The sequence below is a fragment of the Lycorma delicatula genome, chromosome 8 (genome assembly GCF_047948215.1).
Source record: "Lycorma delicatula isolate Av1 chromosome 8, ASM4794821v1, whole genome shotgun sequence".
Classification (NCBI taxonomy): Eukaryota; Metazoa; Arthropoda; class Insecta; order Hemiptera; family Fulgoridae; genus Lycorma; species Lycorma delicatula.
Genome location: NC_134462.1, coordinates 51321078 through 51345735, shown reverse-complemented (window position 1 = coordinate 51345735; position 24658 = coordinate 51321078). Strand labels below are relative to the sequence as shown.

At 30.9% G+C, this 24658-nt stretch overlaps 1 protein-coding gene across 3 annotated transcripts in view; it reads right to left on the bottom strand.

Annotated features, from left to right (window-relative positions):
* Nucleotides 1–24658, bottom strand: part of LOC142328935 (palmitoyltransferase ZDHHC3) — a 52145-nt gene that overhangs the window by 3028 nt on the left and 24459 nt on the right. For 2 of the 3 annotated variants that reach the window (XR_012757384.1, XM_075373114.1), the window contains exons 5-7: nt 12701–12785; nt 9070–9282; nt 7944–8069 (exon numbers count right to left, since the gene is read on the bottom strand). Coding sequence is in view for 2 of the 3 variants with exons in the window: in XM_075373114.1 (XP_075229229.1) it covers nt 7944–8069; nt 9070–9282; nt 12701–12785 (424 nt within the window). In the remaining variant the exon portion in view is untranslated. Of the gene's footprint in view, nt 1–7864; nt 8070–9069; nt 9283–12700; nt 12786–24658 lie in introns of those variants that run through there. The other variant, XM_075373115.1, reaches the window with a different exon arrangement.

Here is a 24658-nt window from a genome sequence, read left to right as displayed (position 1 = left end):
ATTTGACAGCTGTTTAATTAATCACTTCCTGATTTTTTTTAAAAATATATTCTATCTATCTAAATATCATAAATAATCCAATTTAAATGCTTAAAAAAATTCATCTTTTAAGAAAATAACTAAAATTAAAAAAAAATGATGTGATAAAATTTGCTTATAATATTCATACTTAGAAAAAACTGCATTTCCATATTTTTATTGTATATCACTCAACACATTTCTGTTTATAAAATGAGTAATGATACAAATATTTTAATCACCTTTCAATAGAAAATAAATTAAAGAAATAACCACTTCATGTAAAAATCCTAGGTATCATATCATCAACCAAATTATTTACAATAAGAAAATTTTATCCTCATATCAAAAAAAGCAACAAATTATCAAACTAAACATTAAATTTTAAACAAAATAAGAAAACAAATTATACACTAATGTCTTAACATAGGCTTTTAATAACTAAAACATAAAAATATTTAAAAAAATTGGGCCAACTAGTTTAGTACATCTATAAAATTGAGTAAACACCAAACAGTTACGCAAAAATATAAAAATATATTATTTTGACAGAAAACAAAACTAAGAAATATTAAAGAATGTAATTTTACATTTTTTTTTTGTCAAAACTGATGAGTTATATAATAACAAATCAGAAGGGATTATTAACAGCAAATAATACTACGCATAAATCTTAATAAGAAATACTGGAATAAATTTATAACAATTCAAGAGATGGGAAAAAATACATTTTAATGATAAATATAGTACATACTATTAAAAATATACTAAGAACCACTCAAAATTATCTTTTTCAGTAAAAAATATGTAATCCTTATTCATTATAAAACCAGCACCAATTGAAGGGTTCCATTCCAAAACTATATTTTTCAAAACTGAGATGAAGACGTCAAAACGTTCTAAATACCACTGTAGATTTAATAAAACTACTAGTGCTTTTAGTGAATTATTTTTTGTGGCAATAACATAACGTTTGATGTACCTTTTGCAAAGAAGCTTTGTAACACCATAACATCATAAGTACCAGCTGTTTAACCATACGTTTACTTTGGATTGTACTTGTAACCAAAGAAGTGAGTAGTGTTTATTAACATGGAATTAGAAGAAAATAGTGTAATTATTAGAAAGATAGATGAAAATAACTGGAAGAGAAATACTGGTAAAAGAAAGAGAAATTCAGGAGAAATGTATACTGGTTAAATGAGATATTGTAGCTGCAAAAACTTCATCAATACTAGTAAGCTCTAACTTCAAATATCTTTTACATATTTTATAGAGAAGCAAAAGCTGTAGTAAAATAAAATACTGAAAAGTTTTGCTGATCTGACTTTATATATAAAATGTTAATCTCATATAAAGACCTGTTAGAAAAGATAACATTATTTTATTCAAGCCTAACCTAACTTTTTTCTTATCTTTCTAGGTCACTTATGGGTGCAAATTGCTCGTAAAAACATTACTCATGCGACACTAATAGATCTATTTAATAAATTTTATGAGTTACAACTATGATAAGTAACAAGGATTTCTGAAAGGCCTTGTTTGTCCCCTCTTATAAAACGACATAGACATGGACGTTATAAAAATGCAGCAAACAGTTACAGGCAAAGAAGATTTAAATATTTGTTACCTTTAAAGGGTTAATCAGAAATTCAAGTTTTCAAAAACACATTATGTAATACTTTCAAAATTACTCACAGGCATGTTTAAGATTTTAACAGAAAAAATTGTTTACGGTGTCATTATGTTAAAAGATAATCATGATGGTTTCAGAGTTAAAAAAGTAATGAATGGAAACCTAAGAATTTAGAACATATATCATATCCTACTGCTGAAACTCATAACAGTTGCAGTGATAATCCTAATAAAAAAATTCCTGTGTCCCGACTGAAGAATTGTTAAAAATCAGTAGCTATCATGTACTGAGATTTTTTAGGACAATATGAATTAATAGATATAAATCCATTTCGTGTTTTCCATCAGTGGTACTACACAGTTTTTTGTAAACATTTTAACCTAAGTTTTATGCACTCTAAAACAGACACATGTGATAAATGCAACCAACTGAAAATTAAAACTGACAAAGCTGAAATTGAACAGCCAAGCAGGCGGTCAAGACTGAACAAGAAAAACACCATCGCCGTGCTGAAATGGGTCAGGATGCAATGAAAGCAAACTCAGAAATGAGTAAAACAAATGAAGAAACATAAGTTGTCTTTTGACATGCAACAGCAACTCTTTCTGCCTCATTTAACCCATTTCAAAATGTTTTATAGCCAATTTGATGCATGGAACATAGTGGTGCATGTTGAAAACAAAAATATCAGAATAATGACCTTATTGCCTGAAACTTGTGGTGGGCATAGTTTAAGTGAAGTGGTAAGTTACTTATTCAATATGTTTACTTCTCACATTATTAGAGATACAGTAAAACCATTACCAAGAAAATTAGGTCTGTAGTCAGATAACTGCGCAGCACAAAATAAAAATCAATATGTTCCGTGTATTTTCTTACTCTAGTTGCTAAAGATTACTTTGATGAAATTGTCCATAAGTTTCCTGTTTGTGGTCATAAATTTTTGTCATGCGATAGAGACTTTGCTCTTTTTAAAAAAAAAGAAACATAAATCCTCATCTCAGGTAGCCAGAGACCTGAAAGGCTAATTGTTGCAGTTAAATCAGACAATCCATTTGTTATTTTTTTTTATTTTTTATTTTTTGGTTGTTTGTGGGCAAAAAACACCTGAGCATTATCATCGCCTGGTAGTTATTATTAAAAGGGTAATATAACTCGAAAATAATAAGCTATACAAGGTGTAAATGTAATATTAATCATATAATAAAAATGTACTAAAACAAGCCAAGAAGGCAAAATAAAACCCAAAACTAATATCACAGAGAAAGTGATAAAGAAATTATAAAAACTTACCTAACTCTGATGGGTTGTGCAAAAATCCCCACCCCGGATAGTAAAATTAAACACATAGAACTAAAAAATCAAATCGAAAATAAAGATTAAAATTATCAAAAAACTCTCCTTACAGAAAACATATATAAGTATATTACATTCTTTGCAGTAACCCAGTACTACGCAAAAAAACATTCGCTCCAAAACCCTGCCATCATTGCCCAAGACATCACGAATGCTGCTGGGTATATTTAACTGACGACGTAACGCCGCATAACATACGCAGTCCACGAGAATGTGGTGCACAGTCATGTGGCAGTTGCATCGTGTGCACAGGGGTGGGTCTCCTCCTGACAATAGATATTCGTGTGTGATCCTCGTATGCCCCAACCATAACCGGCAGAGGACCACTTCCTCACGATGAAGAGTTCCTGCAAGAGGGCCCACGGCAACACTGAGTCTTTAATCCGTCGAAGTTTACCATCGACGGCAGCCGTCCAGCCACTTTGCCACCTTGCTCGCAGTGATTGTTTTATATGATTAATAAAATCAAAGGTAGTAACTCGGGTGGTGAAAGGAGGCTGAATACACGCATCTTTCGCAGCAGAATAGGCCCTCTCATTACCAAGAATCCCAGCGTGGCTAGGGATCCAGCAAAACCTACCCCCTTGTTTCGTTTTCCTAACTCAGTGATTTTATCATAAATGCCAACGACGAAAGGATGTCCGGAATAAAGGTTTTCCAACGCCTGGAGAGCATTGTACGAGTCACTGCAAATAAGAATGTTCCTATATTTAGGGCCAACGATACTTAGAGCCCTATCCACAGTGAGTAGTTCCACGGTGAACATACTCGTAACACCGGGTAGGCCAAACATATAAGTCTGTTCATTGAAAATTGTTATTATTTAATCACCGCTATTCATGGACTGGAAAATGTTGTCCCAAGAGACTCTTGCAATTTCTGCTTTAAAAATATCTCAAGTTAGTGAACTAAAAATAGCAACTGAAATATCTGGATCATTGGGAGCTTGATTGGGCCATGCCAGTACAGCACCATGGGTTTACACTAATATTTTAAAGAAAGTAGTGGCAAAAGATTTTTCAAAAACTATAATCTGGTACAAGTTAATAATTCCGGGGGATTATCAGCAGCTACGAAATTGGAAATGAGCAATTTCCCATTCCTCAATAAGCCTGCAAAGAAATATGAAGATCTGCTGGCAACAGTATCAAATGTTGATTAAAAAAAGTTCTATTATTTCTAGCAGTGTTTGGTTGCAGTTTTTATTATTATTATTTAACTGCAGTTGTATTTGACATTCTAGTTGTATTGATATCCTAGTATTGTAGTCACTATATTATTGATTCACAATATTCATAATGGTATTTGCCAAGAAATCGATCAGTATTTTATTATTTATTATTTTGTAGAATCAAGAGTAAAATACTGGTTAAAAAGTTTTTTCATTACCAAATAAAAGTTGTGTATATGCCATTTTAGTTGTTATATTGAAAAGTTATTATTAGTTAAAAAGTTATGTCAAAGTTGTAAGCGAAGTTATTGGTATATATTTTAGTTGAACTGCAAAGTTTTTTTTTGTCATTCTAATGTCAGTTTTTATTAGTTTGGTGGTTACATTGTTGATTGGCGTCTAGTACCAAATTCAGTGACAAAAAAGAGTAAAAACATTTTGTGGATTCATGTAAGTTTTTCTTTTCTATTTCTATATATAAAAATAAAATGTGTAAAGAAACAGTATTTCTATTTTATTTTATGCTTGTTTATGATCTTATATTATTTAAGTTGTATGAAAATATGATTCAACAGGTTTTACATATTTTGCTTCTCCTGTAAAATTTCCATTTCTGGCACTTAAAACCTTTTGGAATGGAACACTTCAATTGGGCTGCGTAGACATCTGATGAAATCATAGCTAAATTTCATTTGAGTGATACTTATAGAAAACACAAATAATAAAATCTTGAATTGTAAATTTACACAAATATTTTTTTCTAATGTAGAAGTATCAAATAATCTGTTTTGATTTTTAAATTTATTACAATGCAATATGAAAAGTATAATGTAGTAGATGTATAGTAGTATAAAAAAAAACCAAGATGTAAGGCAAATAAGCTAGTTATCAATATTAAAATTTTTTCATTCCTAACCAAAATAATAAAAATAATAACTTTATTTTAACAAACTGCAACAGAAAACAGTCAAGCTTGTTTAAGGGGATTTGGATTAGTACAGACAGTGGTTATTATACCAGTTGATATTTTTAGAGTAAACTTCTGCTAAATCTTCTATGCATTTGAATAATTTTAATATCTACCCAGAAATACCTATTCTTAAATGGACTTTATAACAAGGTATACACTGAAATTCTAATTCTCAATTTGAGCCCTTATAGAATTATAACATTTATGCTTATTACAAAAACTTTAATTGTTTCAAATTTCTCAAAAGTTATTTATCAGAGAAAAAATACTCACAAGATTTTCAATGAAATCTGATTAAACGAATGGAATAAATTTAATATACTATATGTGATGAAACTGAATATATATTTTGTTACTTTTGTCAACGATTTCCCTCAATATTTGGAGAAAAATGTTAAAATCATTTCCTTTAGTTATTGGTGCAATAGTACCTAATCCATTATTTCTGATTTGAACTATATAAGGTTATGCACAATTCTGAATAAGATATTTATTTATTAAATTAATGTTGTTCATACATGTTATAGGTAAATGCATGACTCACAATAAGATAGTAACATAAGGGACGAAACAAAAAATACATAAATGTTTTCCTTGTATGCAGTATATAAAAATTGTAGCATTAAATTTATTTAGTAAATATAAATTAAAAAACTTTTTCTGTGGCATTATTTGATATTTAAATTATTCTACCAATGAATCTATGAATCTCAACCTAGAAAATCAACTGAACAGATAAGGTTTCCACCAGAGTTAGTCACATCCATAAAATATTTGAAATTCCATTCTTGAAGATGTAACAGAATGATTTTCTAGTACATTATATCACTATGTAAGAACATGCAATACACAATTTTTTCATAAAAGCAAAATAAAATACAAAATAACCCAGCTAATTCTGACTTCTGGATAATCTATCTGGACATATTTATGGAAAATCTGAATTTTAATTAATTTATTCAGGATGATAAGAGTATAAAATCTCTATACTTATAATTTGAAACTAAATCTTTCTCCTTTTAGAAATACAGCACAGTTTTTCCTTTAACCTATGGCTTCAGTAGTTATATTACCTTTTTTCTTCAATTTTTCTGAATGTACATGATGGAAAAACATCAAAAACCCTTGGTTTTTTTTATAAAGCAATTTACACATTTTAATTATCAATTTATTCTTGATCCATTATAATGTGTTTCTGTTAAATCAGATTTTCCAAAATTCAGACCAGGTATGATCCTGCAAATACTGGATTAACAGGGTTCTACTGAAACTGATATTTGACAATTAAAGAAATAGTTTTTTCTAATAAGCTAAGTTACTTAAATTTATTACATATAATTAATTTCTAAACCATTTAACTAACACAATAATTTAAAAAAATAAAATAAAGTAACTATATCCAACAAAGTGATGTAAATCAGAGTACTGGTTAAATTGCATAAATTTGTACTTAGTACACATGGAAATATTTAGTGATGTAAATTTTCAACAAAAATATTTGACTATTTGGTGCTGTTATATAGGCTGATCAGAAAATTCCTGAAATCTGACTGTAATGAAAAAAGTAGATAAATACGAACTGCCAGGATCAGTTATCTACAATATGTATCTTTTGTAATCCAATCTATCAAAAGTGCCACATTTATACAATTTCATTACTGTTTAAGCATGATTTTACTTGAGTTTATGTTACAGGTATAAAAGAGCTGAATGTAAATGAAATTTGTTCAAACTTGGCAAGAATGTACTGGAAATGAAAGACATCTAAACAAGAATTTCATAACTTTTTACTATTTATAGTGCTGTATAATCCTAAATATGCAGCAACTGCTTTAAAAAGAAATCAATGATAACAACTTCCCTTTAAAGTAGTAATATTACACCAAGAAATGCCTATCATGCACAGTTACACTAACAGAACTAATCATATTTTCCTAACAGCCAGCTCAACATGCAACAGCTTACTTTTCCCTCTAGAGATTTCATGTCTTTTGCATACCATTCTAGCTTCTTAGCAGTACTGGTCTCAAAAATGACAGAAATCTTTAGTCCAATTCAGACACCTATAACTTGTATTTAGTTGAAAACCAAAAATCAAGTAAAAGGGATGAAGATTTGATATAATTAATCAAAAGATGGTGGATAAGCCGATAAAGGACTTCTATGATGCTCACAGTCTTAAAAGAAATAATAGAATTGGTATGAACATTCCTATGAGAAAATATTTACTAAGTTTTAAATACATTACAGCTTTGTCTGGTAGCACCTCATAATGCAGTTTAACTTATTCTTTATTTTTAAATGCAGAGTGAAGTCAGGTTTTAATTTCATCCCCAAGAGACATGATCATGAATTGTCTCATGATTGTGCATAATTTAATGGACTGTAAAATCTTCAGACAGTTTCTGACAGTAAATTAGTGCCCTTATGATATAAAAAAATACATATAAACATACCTTTACACAAAAATTGCATGAAATAATTTACCGTAAGTAAAAATAAAAATCAAAACAAAATTCATTTACAATTTTAAAAATGAATACTGACAGAGAGACGCATACACACATTTATAAATATCATTTTAAAAATACACTTAGACCATGAAAAACATACTTCATATGATATAATCATTTAAATTATTTAAGTTTTATACTGTACATAACGGTAAATGATAGAGGACATTTTACATAATTAAAATAATTATTCTATACATAACATATACCTAACCATAAATTAAATATAACTATTAATTAACTGATTTAAACAGAATATAAATAATTATCTAGTTTCACTTTTGGAGGAGGTCTTGTAAATGGTGAAAACCATGCTATTGAAAAACGTCCAAAAACAGCTTGTATACTTTTCCACCTAGATTTTTTTACCCAACGAGCTTCTTCTTTCTTTAACTGTTCAATACCCTAAAAAGCAGAAATATTAAGTTAAAAATTATTCTAATAACGGCTTTTTACCAGTTAAAACAAAGGATCAGCAAAAGATTAGAAAAAAAATTTAATAATTTTTTTCTAGTGCTTACAAATGTCTACTTATGATACATAAAAACCTGACAAGTGGACTAATTTAATTTTAAAATTAGTTTTGTTAAAAAAATCAGCAATCTTAACAAATCATTAAGCATTAAGGCTAAATTATAAGTAGTATATGAAAGTATGATATATATATATACTCTAAATTTATCACACCGGTGGAGAATATTATCTCAGTAGATTTCAACCAATTGTGTTTGGATTTACATATTTTTTAAAAACTTTATTATTCTTCATTTTTTTTTATTTATCAACTCCTAACATTTTTCCAAAAGTCTGATTAAGAAAAGAATATTTTTTATATTTTTGTTGTGATGATTTGTTAAACATCTGACAAGTAAAATTAGCATCTGATTATTACTTTTATCAACCTCAATCAGAGATCAAAGGCAATCACTCAGGAAGCTGAGACAAGTGTCAAAGTCTTAAGTGTTTGTTGTGTTTTTTTAGTAGGCTCTCATTTCCCTATAAACTACTTCTTCTTTCTTAGACAAGTGCCAAAGGATTGGGTCAGCTATCCTGGAGCCTTAATGGAACTTGTAGCCAGCAGAGCAGCTGCTTTTTTATTGGAGCTTGGTGAGTTTGCAGATCTTTATATCTGTGGAATTGTCCAAGAACTCAGTTTTCTATCTGGAAATTGCAAAAAAAACTAGGAGCAGAAGTGCATCCAAATTTTATTCAAATTTTTAATCAATGAGACAAATGTTATTTTATTAAAGGCGTTAAAAAATATAAAAATGAAATTTGATGATTTAAGCATCCAAACCTCTTTTCTTTTTTAGAAAGTAATACTGATTAAAGTAATAATTATTGATTTAGAGAATAGTAAATAAGCTATTTAATTATGTATGAAAAAAATTAAATAATAACTTACAGTTTCATCATTCCAAATTGCTTGAAGTTGTGTTCCAAGCATTGCAGCTGTAAATATAGCAAATAAAAGCGCTTCAAATACAAGGAAGACTAGGAGAATTACAGTAGTAGGTGGTGAAAATGTAGAACAATCTTTCCATTCAACACGTATACACGTATAAAATTGATTACCAGCAAGAAATAAGGAATGCACTGAGATAGAAGCAATGTAAAACTGTAAACATACAATAAGAAAAAAATATAAATATAAAAATTTAATCTACTACATATAAAAAAAGAAGTATTAAAAATGAAATAATAAACCATCTTTAATACATGATGAGTCAAGCTTTTAAAACAGTTCCAATACGCAAATGGTACACAATAAAATAATTTCAAAAACAAATTAACTACTGTAAAAAAAAAAAAAGTAATTTTAATTTCATTAAACAATATTAATGTGTGGAGAAAGAACAGAGATTTTCTAGGATAATATTATAACATTTTATCAGATTTGTGTATTTTGAGGTTCTCATGTATAATACACCCCAAGAAGTGGTCTCACTTTTTTCAGTGCCCTTTAAAAGTATATGTCACAATTCCTTACACGTCCCTTTCCATTTAAAATTTCTAAGTTCCTCCATGAAGACTCATGAGTGCTTGGGCTGTGGGAGTCTCATACAATAAGATAAATTACTAAACTTTTTTTTGTGTTAATCTATTTACTCTTTTATAAGTAGAAAATAATTAATATAACAGTAATACTGTAATTTACTAACTATTTATTACTGTAATATTGTAAGATACTATATTTATAAATATAATTATATTTATACTAAAAAAAACACAAAAATACTGTCCATTTTTATAAATTGCAATGTACTACTTTAGATAAATTCAAGTTTTAATGAAAAAATTAATGCAGAAAAACATAAATACAGAGTCCAGTAGAAATATCTCCCTGATTTTTCACCACTGCTGGTGGACCGTTAATAGTACACGGCGTGGTGTCAGTTTGCCATTTTGTAGTGTATGTCTTGCCATGTTACATCCATGGCGGGGAGTGGTGAGCATTGTGCTACCTTTATTGAAATGTATTTTAAAAATTATATTCTGTTATCAAGATGCAGCAATTGTTTTGTTCACACTTCTTGCCAGAAGTGTTTTGTTCACACTTCTTGCCAGAAGTGTTTTGTTCACACTTCTTCTTACCAGATAAGAAGACAACCAAGTTGTGTCTAATTTTTTTTGAGCTACCAGTTCAGCTTTGAAGAAGATACCACCAAGTAGGCTACGTTCGAACACCTGAAAATATTGTAACAGTGAGACTGTAAGGAGAATTCTTCTCGACCTAAAAAGTTTTCATCCTTACAAAGTGATAGTCGTGCAGCAGTTAAATGAACATGACTGATTTAATCATATTGCTTCTTGCCAGGCTATTCTGGAAAATGTTCCATTGAACTCGATTGTGTTGTCAAGTGACGAAGCCCATTTTCAATTGAGTTGTGTTAACAAACAAAACTTTTGATTCTGGGCAGAAAATAGTTCCCTACAACTTCATGGGCATGTTACAGTTTGGTGTGCAGTTGCTGAATTTGGAATAATAGGGCTGTAAATTTTGAGTAGAAAGGCAATCAGTTACAGTAACTTCTGAACGTTATGCAAAAATGTTACGCGATTTCTTACTACTACCAAAAGTTAATGAACTTCGAAATCAAACCAAAAATTTATTGTTTCAACAAGATGGGCCACTACCCACACAGGCAATCAATGAATTGTCTCAGAGGAATGTTTGGGCTTTGCAGTCCTGTCCTCCCAGTATTTTTCATACGTTTCTGATCTCAGTGCCCTTATTGATGTTGAAAATGTTCATGTTGTGAGTTTCTTTCTTGTAAGTGGTGACATGAGCTTTTTTGTCCTTATATTTTTTTTTAGTTTTATCTCATCTGTGGTGTCTTTTGGTGTAAGACCAATTTTCTTCAAATCCTCTCTTATTTCTCTAACTAATTTGCATCCTGTCCAGGTATTTTTCGAGTAGAGATTGTACTCCACTAGCTGGTTCAGAAGTCTTGAATCTTGCATCCTCATGATGTGTCCAAAGAATCCTAGTTCTCTCTTATGCATGGTATCAGTGATGGGGTCTTAACTTTGTACACAACTTTTTTGGGCACCATTCACCATTGCAAGTCTTTCTGGGACCTTTTGTTGATGAAGGTTTTTCCAATTTTTTGTTTGATTTTCTGAAGCCTGTCACTCTTTGATTGTTCAATCCGCTGGAGGAGTGTTTCTACTGCATATGTGGTTTTTAGTTGTATGTACTGTTGTGTACATACACAGTACATGACATACAAAATATGTTACTGTGTTGTAGTGTCTTATTTTTGCATTATTGTGTAGTGTCTTATTTATTGATATACATTTTTTACTGTAGGTGCACCAGGTTAATTTTTGTGCTTTAGTTAGTTTGTTTGTTCTTGTTTGGATTGATGTTTTTTCATGTAGATTGTTTGTTATTATTTCTCACAAGTATTTAAATTGGGTTACTATTTTGACTTTATTACCATTTATGTTTACTTATTTTAATTCTGTTGGTTTTTGGGTCATAATTTCTGTCTTTTCGAATGATATTTTGAGGTCAATTTCATTTGCAATGTTTTGAAGTTCTAATATCTGTCTTTTAGCTTTGTCAATGTCATTTGCTAGCAGAATAATAGCCGTGAGAGTCCATTGCCTTAGAATAGTACTTTTTTGATCTCAAATGGTTCTGAGAGGTTTATTTAATAAAATTTAAATATTATAAATAAGAATGTATAAATTTAAAAACAAAAACATATTCATAAACAGAATTGCTACTCAGTTTTACTGCATCTTCTACCATAAGAGAAAAATATTAATAAAATAATGATTCCAATAAATATAACAGAAGAGGAAGAAACACTTCTTTAAAATAATAATTTAAGTTATTTTAAATAAATTAATTAAATAAAAATTTTAATTAAATAATTAATTAAATTAAATAGTTTTAATTAAATAATTTTAGTAATAAGTTATTCGAAGTTCGTGATTTTATAAATATAAAACAATTATAAATATTTATACAATATTTTTCTATAAATAGAGTAAATATGATTATACCAAATTTTTTGACTGAGAGGAAACTAAAATTCAGTCTTACCATAACTTCACTCAATTCCTTTAACAAGTAAAAGATAAAAATGAGAGCAAACACCGATTGTGATAATTATCATTACACAATAACAGTGTAAGCTATCAAGTTGGTTCAAACATACCAATTTAAGGTTTATTAAGATGCATAAAATAAGTAAATATTAATTTTGTAAATCAAGTATAAGACCCCCCAAAATGGAAGAAAAACTAACATTTTAATAACTGAAAAAAAAGTCATAAATCGCCAAAACAAGAGATAATAAATTATATTAACTTAGCATCAGTAGAAGATAGAGGTAAAATAACTTAGAGTTAAATAAATATCTGAGAAAACAGAAATAATAATATGAATGCTTATTTGGGAAAGTCTTACTAGACTTTTCATTGATAATTGGTTTATACTGGAATTTATAAAATACTGAATAACAACAAACATAGAAATAAACATGCTTTAATTAATTTTATTAAAGAAAAAAAGAACTTACAGTGAAAAGCACAAAATACTTCTGATTGTCTTCACCAACACAATTATTAACCCAAGGGCAATGATGATCCATCTTTCTAATACACCTGAAAAACAGGCAATTAAACAACTAATATAAAATTTAACTGAAAGATGACAAAATGTTCAGAATAAGTTACCTAAAATTTTTACTATTTGATCAGTTTTTTAAACGTAATTGTTATTACAAAAAACTCTTTAAACATGAGTGAGGGTCTTTTAATAATTAAAGAGATAAATGACAAAACAAGAAAAAGTATTTAATAAAATAAAATAAACTTTTTGGACTTTCATGTTGGCAACCCTGACAACAAAATAAGCTGTATGAAAAAATATCCATTTTTGTAACCTCTTTTGTTTATTTCAAAATGCCATATATGCTTGAAACATGTACTGTGGAAGAACAGTGTGCTATAAGATTTTAATTTTCTAAAGCTGTAAAACTGATTTGAAATTCACTCAAGGATATTAAAATAGTATGGTAAAAAGTGCATTATGCAAATTGTTATTAGTGGATTGAACAATTTAAATCTGGCAGAACAAGTGTCACAAATTTTCATTGCAGCAGAAGGCCAGAGGAAGTTTTGACTGACACTTTGTAAAATTTTATTAATGATGATGTTATTCACAAGGTCGGAACAATGATTATTTGGAACAACCATGTCCAATCAGCAGCGAGTACTATTGTAACATGCCAGAAAATAACGTGATGTCAAAATAAAGTAAGTGCTTAAATGCACAAATGTTAAAGATGAGGTGATGTGAAATGAGAAATAAACTAAAAGTGCACTGAAAATAAAAAATTAATATTAATATAAATCATACAGGAAACTGGGAAATAAAGGAGTAAATAATACTATAAACATCATGGAGAAGATTTTAAATTAATTAACAATGTACTTTGATTCATAAGAGAGGACTTAATTATATTTTGACATTGTATTTATTAGACCTGCATCAGATTTGCATGTAGATACAGAATCATCCTGGCAGACAACATTTATTACGGAATGTTAATCGTAATTAATGGAACAGACAAATCAGCTGAAAAAGATGAATGAGAACAATTATTATTAAACATAAATAAAAACAGGTCTGGGACAGAACCAGTAATGAATATAGTAATATGTGTCATCACTACCACAAATATTCAACATTGTGACATGCTAGAGATAAACTATTTTTAGTTTATACATTTAATCATTTCTGGTCAGTATATGCCAAAAAAGATTCTATATGTATCTTTACTCTTCATAAATTTTAAAAAGGGTTTTTACAAGCCAAATTTATATGTAGTGAGAAATTCTAAAAGCTTAGTTTCTCATTCATCTGCTTTTACCTATCCTATAATCTTTAATTACTTTCCTTCTCTTATTGAGGGTATTCCACTCTTCCAGTTCTATCAAATTAGCATTTACTTTACTCATATCATCAATTTCTTCATGTCTCTTCTATTCTAATAAAGCAGTTAGGTGTATAAATCTGAGTTACTATTACAAACTTCATCTTTAAATTTATCTTGATCATAAGAGATAAATATTAAAAAACAAGACTATTAAAAAAACATAGCTGATAGCTGTCACTGTTCTTTATTATAAGATAAAGAGCGTGCGGGTGACAATTTTATATTTAGTTACCTTTTTTCAAATTATTTATATATATATATATATAAACCTACAACAATTCTGATAAAATAAGGATTTAAAAAAACGATAAAAAGGATTTAAATATAATGAGGGTCAAACATCTAAATCGGTTCAGCCGTTGAGCTCCTATGGTTGAAGAAACATATATACATACATACAACCTAAATACCTTACACTTCTTTTTGGGCAGTCGTGTAATAATAAGGTCCATTTCTCAGTATATCACTTAATTTTTGTTCTGGTTTGGTTTCATCGTGATTTTGTATTATACTAGCAAATACCCAATTTGAATATTGGAAACTGGATGCAAAGATGTAATATTTCTGAATAAATGTGATCCATTATATAGAGAGTATACCTGATGCATGCAAAAGTTAACTTACTAACAAATATCCCGTATGAATTTTCAAAATTGGACGATTGTTTGTAGAGATATTATAAGAGCATCCTATTGCATCTTCCAAAACAGTGTCTCAGGGATATCTAATTTGTTACCAGTTGATGGTGATGATTTATCTAGCCTCGCATCATCTCACCATTCTGAACTCACACACAGTCCCCACCAAAAGCCCATAATTATTAAACAGAAATTTTAATAATTTATTTAATATTATTTTATTTAACATAAATTTAAGTCTATTATTTTTGTAATATTATTCATTTGATTGATTCGAATCATTTGGTACAAACTCAGTTCACACAGTGATAAAGGCTCAAAGTTCATTAATTCAATTCATTAAAGTTAGTGCTTCAACTGGCAAATCTTCACTATCACATATATACATGTAATGTATATAAATATACATTTTTATATAGTCTATGACACTCCCGGTAACTTAAGAATTACAACATGAGTCATACATCTAAATCAACTCAGCCACTGAGCAGCTACAGTGGAACAAACATGCATACATACCATAAATACATTACACTCCTTTTTGGGCAGTCAAAAACAATATTCTAATTATAATTTCCTGACCAAAAATCTTGTTTGTCTTCCTTTCACCTTACTAATTACTTGCTTTAACCTATTCATCTTTTATTTTAAATTACCAAACTGAAATTTTTTATTTAAACTCTGCTAACATTCCATAATCTGTCTCAAAAAATTTCATGTCCATTCACAGATTAGATCAAGAAATTATTTTACTTGAGAAGTAACATGTTCAATTAATAAAAAAAAAAGGAATGAGAAAAACTCATTACAAAAAAACAAACAGTTCTAGTGTTCGATTACAAATGAAATAAAGGCAAAAAATTGGTTGGAAAGACAAATTAAATTGATTGGAAGGATTAATTAAAGAATTATACCTGAATCAGAAAAAGACTATGAAAATAAAGAATGCACAAACCGAGTGGTTTGATCTAGAGAAATGATTAAAGCACGGATACTGCTTATCAGCTTGTTTAATATGTATGGCGAAGATATGATCAAATATGTTCTAGAGGAAGTTGAAGGGAAATTGTGTAGAGGAAGGGAAAAAATTCTACAAGTTCCCAGATGAAATGGATTTTTTAGGAAATGAAGCAAATATTATTCAACAGATACTAGTTATTCAAAAAAGAGTAAAAAATTGAACAAGTAAAACAGCATACATCTAGGTACCATGTTAACATAAGATTGCAAAGTAAATAAAAGCAGAACCTTAATGGCTATGGAAGCAATCAACAGAAATATATTATGTAATAAGATGGAGTTGGAATTCAAGAAATGTACTGTGAAATGCTATGTTTGGGATATACTTCTGTAGAGATGTGAAATGTGGAGATTTTAAATTTACTAGATTTTTGATAAAATTATATTTTTAGACTTTTATTTTTAATTAGTTCATCATTAAGGCAAAACATAAGTTGTACAGTTTCATTTTTTCTCTACTTTTATAAAAAATAATAATTTATACAGTGTGCAAACCACAGCTGTTTGCAAACTGATGGCCACAGTCTTTTGGGATTGGTTTGACAGATTGCTTATTGATTTCACGCTATGTGGAATGACTATAAATGCAGAAGCCTACTGTGAAACTCTAGTTAAGTTACAGAGCGCCATTCAAAATCAGCGACATGGGCAGCTGACTGACATGTCATCCAGCTGCACATAATGCACATCCACATGTTGCGGGTCCGACATGTGATTTACTGATAACATTTGGATGGAAAATTTACAATCACCAACCATATAGTCCAGACTTAGTTCCTTCTGTTTGCCATTTGTTAGAAACTGAAAGAATTTTTCAGTGGTAAACAATTCACAAGTGATCAACTTAAAAATGCTGTTAATCAGTGGCTATATGGACTGGGAGCAGAAGAACACAACGAGGGTATATTAAAGTCGGTGTATTGCTACAATGTTTTAATTCATGTGGCGATTATAGAGAAGTAGTATAAGGTATGTAGATTTTTTTTTTGGTCTTCAGTCATTTGACTGGTTTGATGCAGCTCTCCAAGATTCCCTATCTAGTGCTAGTAGTTTCATTTCAGTATACCCTCTACATCCTACATCCCTAACAATTTGTCTTACATATTCCAAACGTGGCCTGCCTACACAATGTTTTCCTTCTACCTGTCCTTCTAATATTAAAGCGACTATTCCAGGATGCCTTAGTATGTGGCCTATAAGTCTGTCTCTTCTTTTAACTATATTTTTCCAAATACTTCTTTCTTCATCTATTTGCCGCAATACCTCTTCATTTGTCACTTTATCCACCCATCTGATTTTTAACATTCTCCTATAGCACCACATTTCAAAAGCTTCTAATCTTTTCTTCTCAGATACTCCGATTGTCCAAGTTTCACTTCCATATAAAGCGACACACCAAACATATACTTTCAAAAATCATTTCCTGACATTTAAATTAATTTTTGATGAAAACAAATTATATTTCTTACTGAAGGCTCGTTTCGCTTGTCTATTTGAAGCTATTCGGCATTTTATATCGCTCCTGCTTCATCCATCTTTAGTAATTCTACTTCCCAAATAACAGAATTCTTCTACCTCCATAATCTTTTCTCCTCCTATTTTCACATTCAGTGGTCCATCTTTGTTATTTCTACTACATTTCATTACTTTTGTTTTGTTCTTGTTTATTTTCATGCGATAGTTCTTGCGTAGGACTTCATCTATGCCGTTCATTGTTTCTTCTAAATCCTTTTTACTCTCGGCTAGAATTACTATATCATCAGCAAATCGTAGCATCTTTATCTTTTCACCTTGTACTGTTACTCCGAATCTAAATTGTTCTTTAACATCATTAACTGCTAGTTCAATGTAAAGATTAAAAAGTATTGGAGATAGGGAACATCCTTGTCAGACTCCCTTTCTTATTACGGCTTCTTTCTTATGTTCTTCAATTGTTACTGTTGCTGTTTGGTTCCTGTACATGTTAGCAATTGTTCTTCTATCTCTGTATTTGAACCCTAATTTTTTTTAAATGCTGAACATTTTATTCCAGTCTAAGTTATCGAATGCCTTTTCTGGGTCTATAAACGCCAAGTATGTTGGTTTGTTTTACTTTAATCTTCCTTCTACTATTAATCTGAGGCCTAAAATTGCTTCCCTTGTCCCTGTACTTTTCCTGAAACCAAATTGGTCTTTTCCTAACACTTCTTCCACTCTCTTCTCAATTCTTCTGTATAGAATTCTAGTTAAGATTTTTGATGCATGACTAGTTAAACTAATTGTTCTGTATTCTTCACATTTATCTGCCCCTGCTTTCTTTGGTATCATGACTATAACACTTTTTTTGAAGTCTGACGGAAATTCCCCTTTTTCATAAATATTACACACCAGTTTCTATAATCGATCAATCGCTTCCTCACCTGCACTGTGCAGTAATTCTACAGGTATTCCGTCTATTCCAGGAGCCTTTCTGCCATTTAAATCTTTTAATGCTCTCTTAAATTCAGATCTCAGTATTGTTTCTCCCATTTCATCCTTTTCAACTTCCTCTTCTTCCTCTATAACACTATTTTCTAATTCATTTCCTCCGTATAACTCTTCAATATATTCCACCCATCTATCAACTTTACCTTTCGTATTATATATTGGTGTACCATCTTTGTTTAACACATTATTAGATTTTAATTTATGTACCCCAAAATTTTCCTTAACTTTCCTGTATGCTCTGTCTATTTTACCAATGTTCATTTCTCTTTCCACTTCTGAACACTTTTCTTTAATCCACTCTTCTTTCGCCAGTTTGCACTTCCTGTTTATAGCATTTCTTAATTGCCGATGGTTCCTTTTACTTTCTTCATCACTGGCATTCTTATATTTTCTACGTTCATCCATCAGCTGCAATATATCGTCTGAAACCCAAGGTTTTCTGCCAGTTCTCTTTATTCCGCCTAAGTTTGCTTCTGCTGATTTAAGAATTTCCTTTTTAACATTCTCCCATTCTTCTTCTACATTTTCTAACTTATCTTTTTTTACTCATACCTCTTGCGATGTCCTCCTCAAAAATCTTCTTTACCTCCTCTTCCTCAAGCTTCTCTAAATTCCACCGATTCATCTGACACCTTTTCTTCTGGCTTTTAAACCCCAATCTACATTTCATTATCACCAAATTATGGTCGCTATCAATGTCTGCTCCAGGGTAAGTTTTGCAGTAAACGAGTTGATTTCTAAATCTTTGCTTAACCATGATATAATCTATCTGATACCTTGCAGTATCGCCTGGCTTTTTCCAAGTGTATATTCTTCTATTATGATTTTTAAATTGGTAGTTGGCAATTACTAAATTATACTTTGTGCAAAACTCTATAAGTCGGTCCCCTCTTTCATTCCTTTTGCCCAGCCCGTATTCACCCACTATATTTCCTTCCTTGCCTTTTCCAATGCTTGCATTCTAATCTCCAACTATTATTAAATCTTCATCTCCTTTTACGTGTTTAATTGCTTCATCAATCTCTTCGTATACACACTCTACCTCATCATCACCATGGGCGCTTGTAGGCATATATTGTTAACAATCGTTGTCGGTTTAGGTTTTGATTTTATCCTCATTACAATGATTCTATCGCTATGCGTTTTGAAATACTCTATTCTCTTCCCTATCTTCTTGTTCATTATGAAACCTACTCCTACCTGCCCATTATTTGAAGCTGAGTTAATTATTCTAAAATTACCTGACCAAAAGTCGCCTTCCTCTTCCCACCGAACCTCACTAATTCCTACTACATCCACATTTATCCTATCCATTTTCCTTTTTAAATTTTCTAGCCTACCAACCTTTTTTTAAACTTCTAACATTCCACGCTCCAACTCGTAGAATGTTATTTTTTAACTTTCTGGTGACCCCTTCCTTAGCAGTCCCCACCCGGAGATCCGAACAGGGGACTAGTTTACCTCCGGAATATTTTACCAAGGAAGGCGCCTCCATTATTGTTGTGTGAAAATGCAGAGAGCCACATTTTCTTGGAAAAAAAGCAGCTGTAGTTTTCCATTGCTTTCAGCTGCGCAGTACTCGGAGGACTGAGTGATGTTGATATGGCCGTTTAAGTCATTGTGACTCACGCCCCTAACAACTACTGAAAGAGTTGCTGCCCTCTTTCAGGAATCATTCCTTAGTCTGGCTCTCAACAGATACCTCTCCGATATGGTTGCACCTTCGGTCCAGCTACTCTGTATCCCTGAGCACTGAAGCCCCCTCACCAACGGCAAGGTCTCATGATTCATAGAGGAGGGTATGTAGTTTAAGAGAAATAAAAAATATTTATAAAGTTTTCAGAACAAATTTTTTTACAATGAAACGGTCTTTACTTTAGAGATAACATCTCATAGTTGTTTACATATTTTGATTTTAGTTTTATTCTATTGTCAGCGTGAGTGATTCGGATGACCGGTGTCTATGTTCTCCCCTGTTTTCTCCTGAATTTCCTAAGTGGAAAGCAGATAAGGAGAAAAGGGCACAAAAGGCATATGAAAAAAAGATATTTTATGAAGAAGCAGAAACAGGTAAATTAGAATGAAGGAAAGGGACTATCAGTGAAAGGCAAGGGAGGCTAGGGAGAAAGAGCTTCAGGAAGCCAAAACGGCTAAGTTTCAAGAGGAAAAGGAGAACTTCTTGACCTAAGACAGGTCAGGAAGTTCAATTGAGGCAGGTCATTGAGGCTGACCCACCAGGTTGGTATAGTGGTGAATACGTCTTCCCAAATCAGCTGATTTGGAAGTCGAGGGTTCCAGCATTCAAGTCCTAGTCAATTATTTTTAAAGGATTTGAGTATTAGATCATGGATACCGGTGTTCTTTGGATGTGTGGTTTGGAAACCATACATCTCAGGAATGATCAAACTGAGACTGTACAAGACTACACTTCATTTACACTCATACATATCATCCTCATTCATCCTCTGAAGTATTATCTTAATGGTAATTACTGGAGGCTAAACAGGAAAAAGAAAGGTTGTTGAGGCTGTAGCTGCTGAAAAAAGCAGTAATGTATCCAATAGTGGATCTGTTGGTGCTGTCACTGGGGAAGGTGTGTCAGGTCGTAAACGACAGCAAGAGGAAACGTCTGAGAAAGCAGAAGCAGCTAGGAAACCTAAGGGAATGTTAATGAAGTGGCAACTGAAGAAAATGATTCTGATTTTGATGCTAGAATAGTAGTAGAGATATTCAGTACCTCTGTAGGTCCTGAGAAACAAAACTTAACCCTCCACAAAGGCCACAAAGGCTGAGGCTGCAACACTGCGAAAGTTGGAATCTCGATTAACTTCTGCTGACATAGTCTCTAATGAGGTTGTTAGCAAACTGGTGGGCATGTTCAATGGACTGTGTGTTGAGGACGAAGAATTTGCAATCTTAAAAATGTTAAAGAAAGAAGTGGAACATTCATACATTTGTGCATGTGTAAGCTTTGATTTTTAAATTTATTAAAAGTTACAGAGGAACAACCAACTTCAGGGATATATCAAGGGTTTCAGGGCTGGAATGCGTGAACGAGTGTCCGCTTCACCACCAACACTGCCACTTGTGAAGAAGCTTGCCTCTGATGTTGTAAAGTCTAAGCCTAAAATACTATTAATTGATAAATCTACAGATGTTACTTCTTCAGCCTTTAAAGGCCAGGTAATAAAGGACTTAGATGCCAGGAAGGAAGGCTTGTGCATTCTCAGTTTGAAAGAAAGGTGTCAGGATTGTAATGGATGATAGTGAGACTGAACAAAATATCAACGGAAATGAGAGGATTAATATTCAATAAAGACACCCTGTATGATTGTTTATGACATCCTGTGAGATTTAGGAGAGCAAGAGTTCATGGATGCGGTTCAGACTCAGAATACAAAATATTCAAAGGATGATTTAAAAAAATTGTTTCAAATAGTTTTTCATATAGGAAACTGCGATAGGCGTAATGTACATTACATAGTTGAATGTGACAAGCAGTTACATGCTGTTTTTCTAGGGAAGGATAGGTTATGTGTGTATTATGAATCTTGCACGATTAAGGATTATATTAGTGAGTTGGTGCTTCCAGTGCTCCGGATTAGGGCATATAGCCAAAGCATGTAAGGGCAAGGATCTCTGTTCCTAATGCAACAAGGAGGGATATTATGCAAAGGACTGTCCAATTAGGAAAGAAGGTGGTCCTCCTAATTGTGTTAATTGTTCCCATGTTGGGAAGCCTTCGTCTCATGACTGTAGGTCAGATGAATGTCCTGCATATAGGCAAGCAAGGGAGGTTTTGTGTAACAAGACTGACACCTAGACCTAGGTGATTGTATAGGGAGTTCAAAGTTCTTTTACATTTATGTTTTGTTCATAATTATGTTTCGTTAAGTTTCTATGTTTTTGTTAATGTGTGTTATCATACTGCTCGAGTTGTTTCCATTGTTTGTGTTGTCTCTGTTGCTGTCCCTGCTTCTTGCTTCATCATTTTCTTAGTTTTAATATTTTTATAGTTTTGTTATTTCGGTGTAGTTTTTTTTTACTTTGTTTGGCTACTTGTCTTCTTGTTAAGGTTTAGTTAGTTCTGTTGTTGCGTTTGTGTTTTTTGTTGTTTATTAATCAGATGGTGACTGCTGAACTCTAGAAAGGGTGATCAAAATATTGTTAAATCAAATCAATAATATTTTTTTTTTTATTAGCTATGTGAATGATCAAGCATTACAGTGTTAAAATTAAATATCAGTAGACAGCAGTCTACATCTTTTGTTTTAAATAATTCCTCATCAAACTATTTTTAGGGTTTTGAAATATACAATTTCATTGAAACTGATTCCAAGACAAAGAAATTCAGTAAGAAAGATCCTTTTTGTCTTTTAGAGAACAATGAATAAAAATTTATTGTCACATAACTTTTCACCATTAAAATTCTAAAATTTGTGTATGAATGAATGCAGCAGCAGAATGCACCAAAATACGGCTCGGACAACTTAATTGGAAAGATTATTTACTTTAGCCTTCAATATAAATTGATTATACAGAGAATCATAGCATTATTTTAACTAAACTATTATAGTGTGTGACAAAGGAATAAAATTGTATGTGAGGAGTATAAAATTAAACTCAATTAATAGAAAATAGGAAAAAGATCTATGAAAACTAAACATTAGACTTTCTAGGTTGATCTTTACACAATCAATCTGTAAAACAAAATTAATAAAAAAATAAAGTTAACATTTACAATACAAAATATGAGGAAAATGATAAGACTATGAAGAACGCATTACGCCAATCAAATTTTCCAAAAAATTATCTTTCAATATTTTGTCAGAGTTACACATTTTTGTTAGTCTCCATCAAGAGACTGGCTACCTGGATTTAAATTTTCCATCCTTTTGTTTTAATCTCAAATAAAATTATCAAATGATAAGCACAGCTTATCTTTATTTTCTACAATTATAATTTTTAAAACCTTAATGATAAGAATAAGACTGAAAAGTGTAAAACATAAATAAAAGGAGAACTACTGAAAAAATACTTAAAAACAAAGGATTCAAGTTAGTGAAAAATTACAAAAAGCACTCAAAGATAAAATGGAACATTATGGATATAAATATAAGTGGCAGAATAAGGATGAAGCTTAATGTAACATACTATTACAATTCCTTAATAACAATATTATATGAAATAGTTGTGTTTTCAAAACATAAATTTTTTGGTTCAATTTTTGTAATTCGTGGAACCGAGTTCAGAAATGTCTGTTTAGAGGTTCTGCACTGACCCATCGGGTTGGTCTAGTGGTTAACGTGTCTTCCCAAATCAGCTGATTTGGAAAGTCGAGAGTTACAGCGTTCAAGTCCTAGTAAAGCCAGTTATTTTTACACGGATTTGAATACTAGATCGTGGATACCGGTGTTCTTTGGTGGTTGGGTTTCAATTAACCACACTTCTCAGGAATGGTCGAACTGAGAATGTACAAGACTACACTTCATTTACACTCATACATATCATCCTCATTCATCTTCTGAAGAATTATCTAAACGGTAGTTACCGGAGGCTAAACAGGAAAAAGAGAGAGAGGTTCTGCACTGAACTTTAACATAATTGGTTTTTAATTTTTAATGTTTTTATTTAAGCTGGATTTTCATTATACACTACATGCATTATACATATATTATACACTGTAGGTTAAGCAATTATATTTGATTTTTTTCACTCACCAACACATATGATATCCATCCACACAGGTTTTATTCATGCTAATAAATTACTTATATAAAGTAGGTTTCAGTACCTAATTACTCAATCTCACCAGAATGTAAAAAATTCACTTTTATGGATTAACTTCCAACTATTTTAGGACAATAAATTTTATTTTTATAAAACAAAGAAAAAGAATTTTACAAATAAAACAGAACCAAAAAATATATCTTATTTTCAGGTTCACTGATTCTATATCACTACCCAAAGTTATAAACTGATAGGAATACTAATGCACTTCACATTAAAATCTGATTGTGGAATGTCTCGTTAAAGCAAACTGGAAAATGATGGGTGTGAAATAAAATAAAACACCAATGGCCAAAGTCATGTTCAATGAAACAGTTTCCAAAAATCATAAAATTTTTACAATGGGTATATACTATATGATGCTTTGGCCATTTCTGTTGTCAGTTTCAGTTACTAGTGTTGCTCTCACTAACAGTAACATCAGCTCATAACTTTTGTTGGAAGTTTGATCGAATTAGAAGGACACGTATTTACAAAGTTATCAAAAAGTGAGTTAGGTTTTAGTTATGTCTATTTATTTAGTAAACTGTTGTTGCATATTTTATAATGTTCAAGTATATTAAGAGTATTCCTTTTATTAAATGTATGTGAAATAATTATAAGTTTATGTGTATTTTGTTAG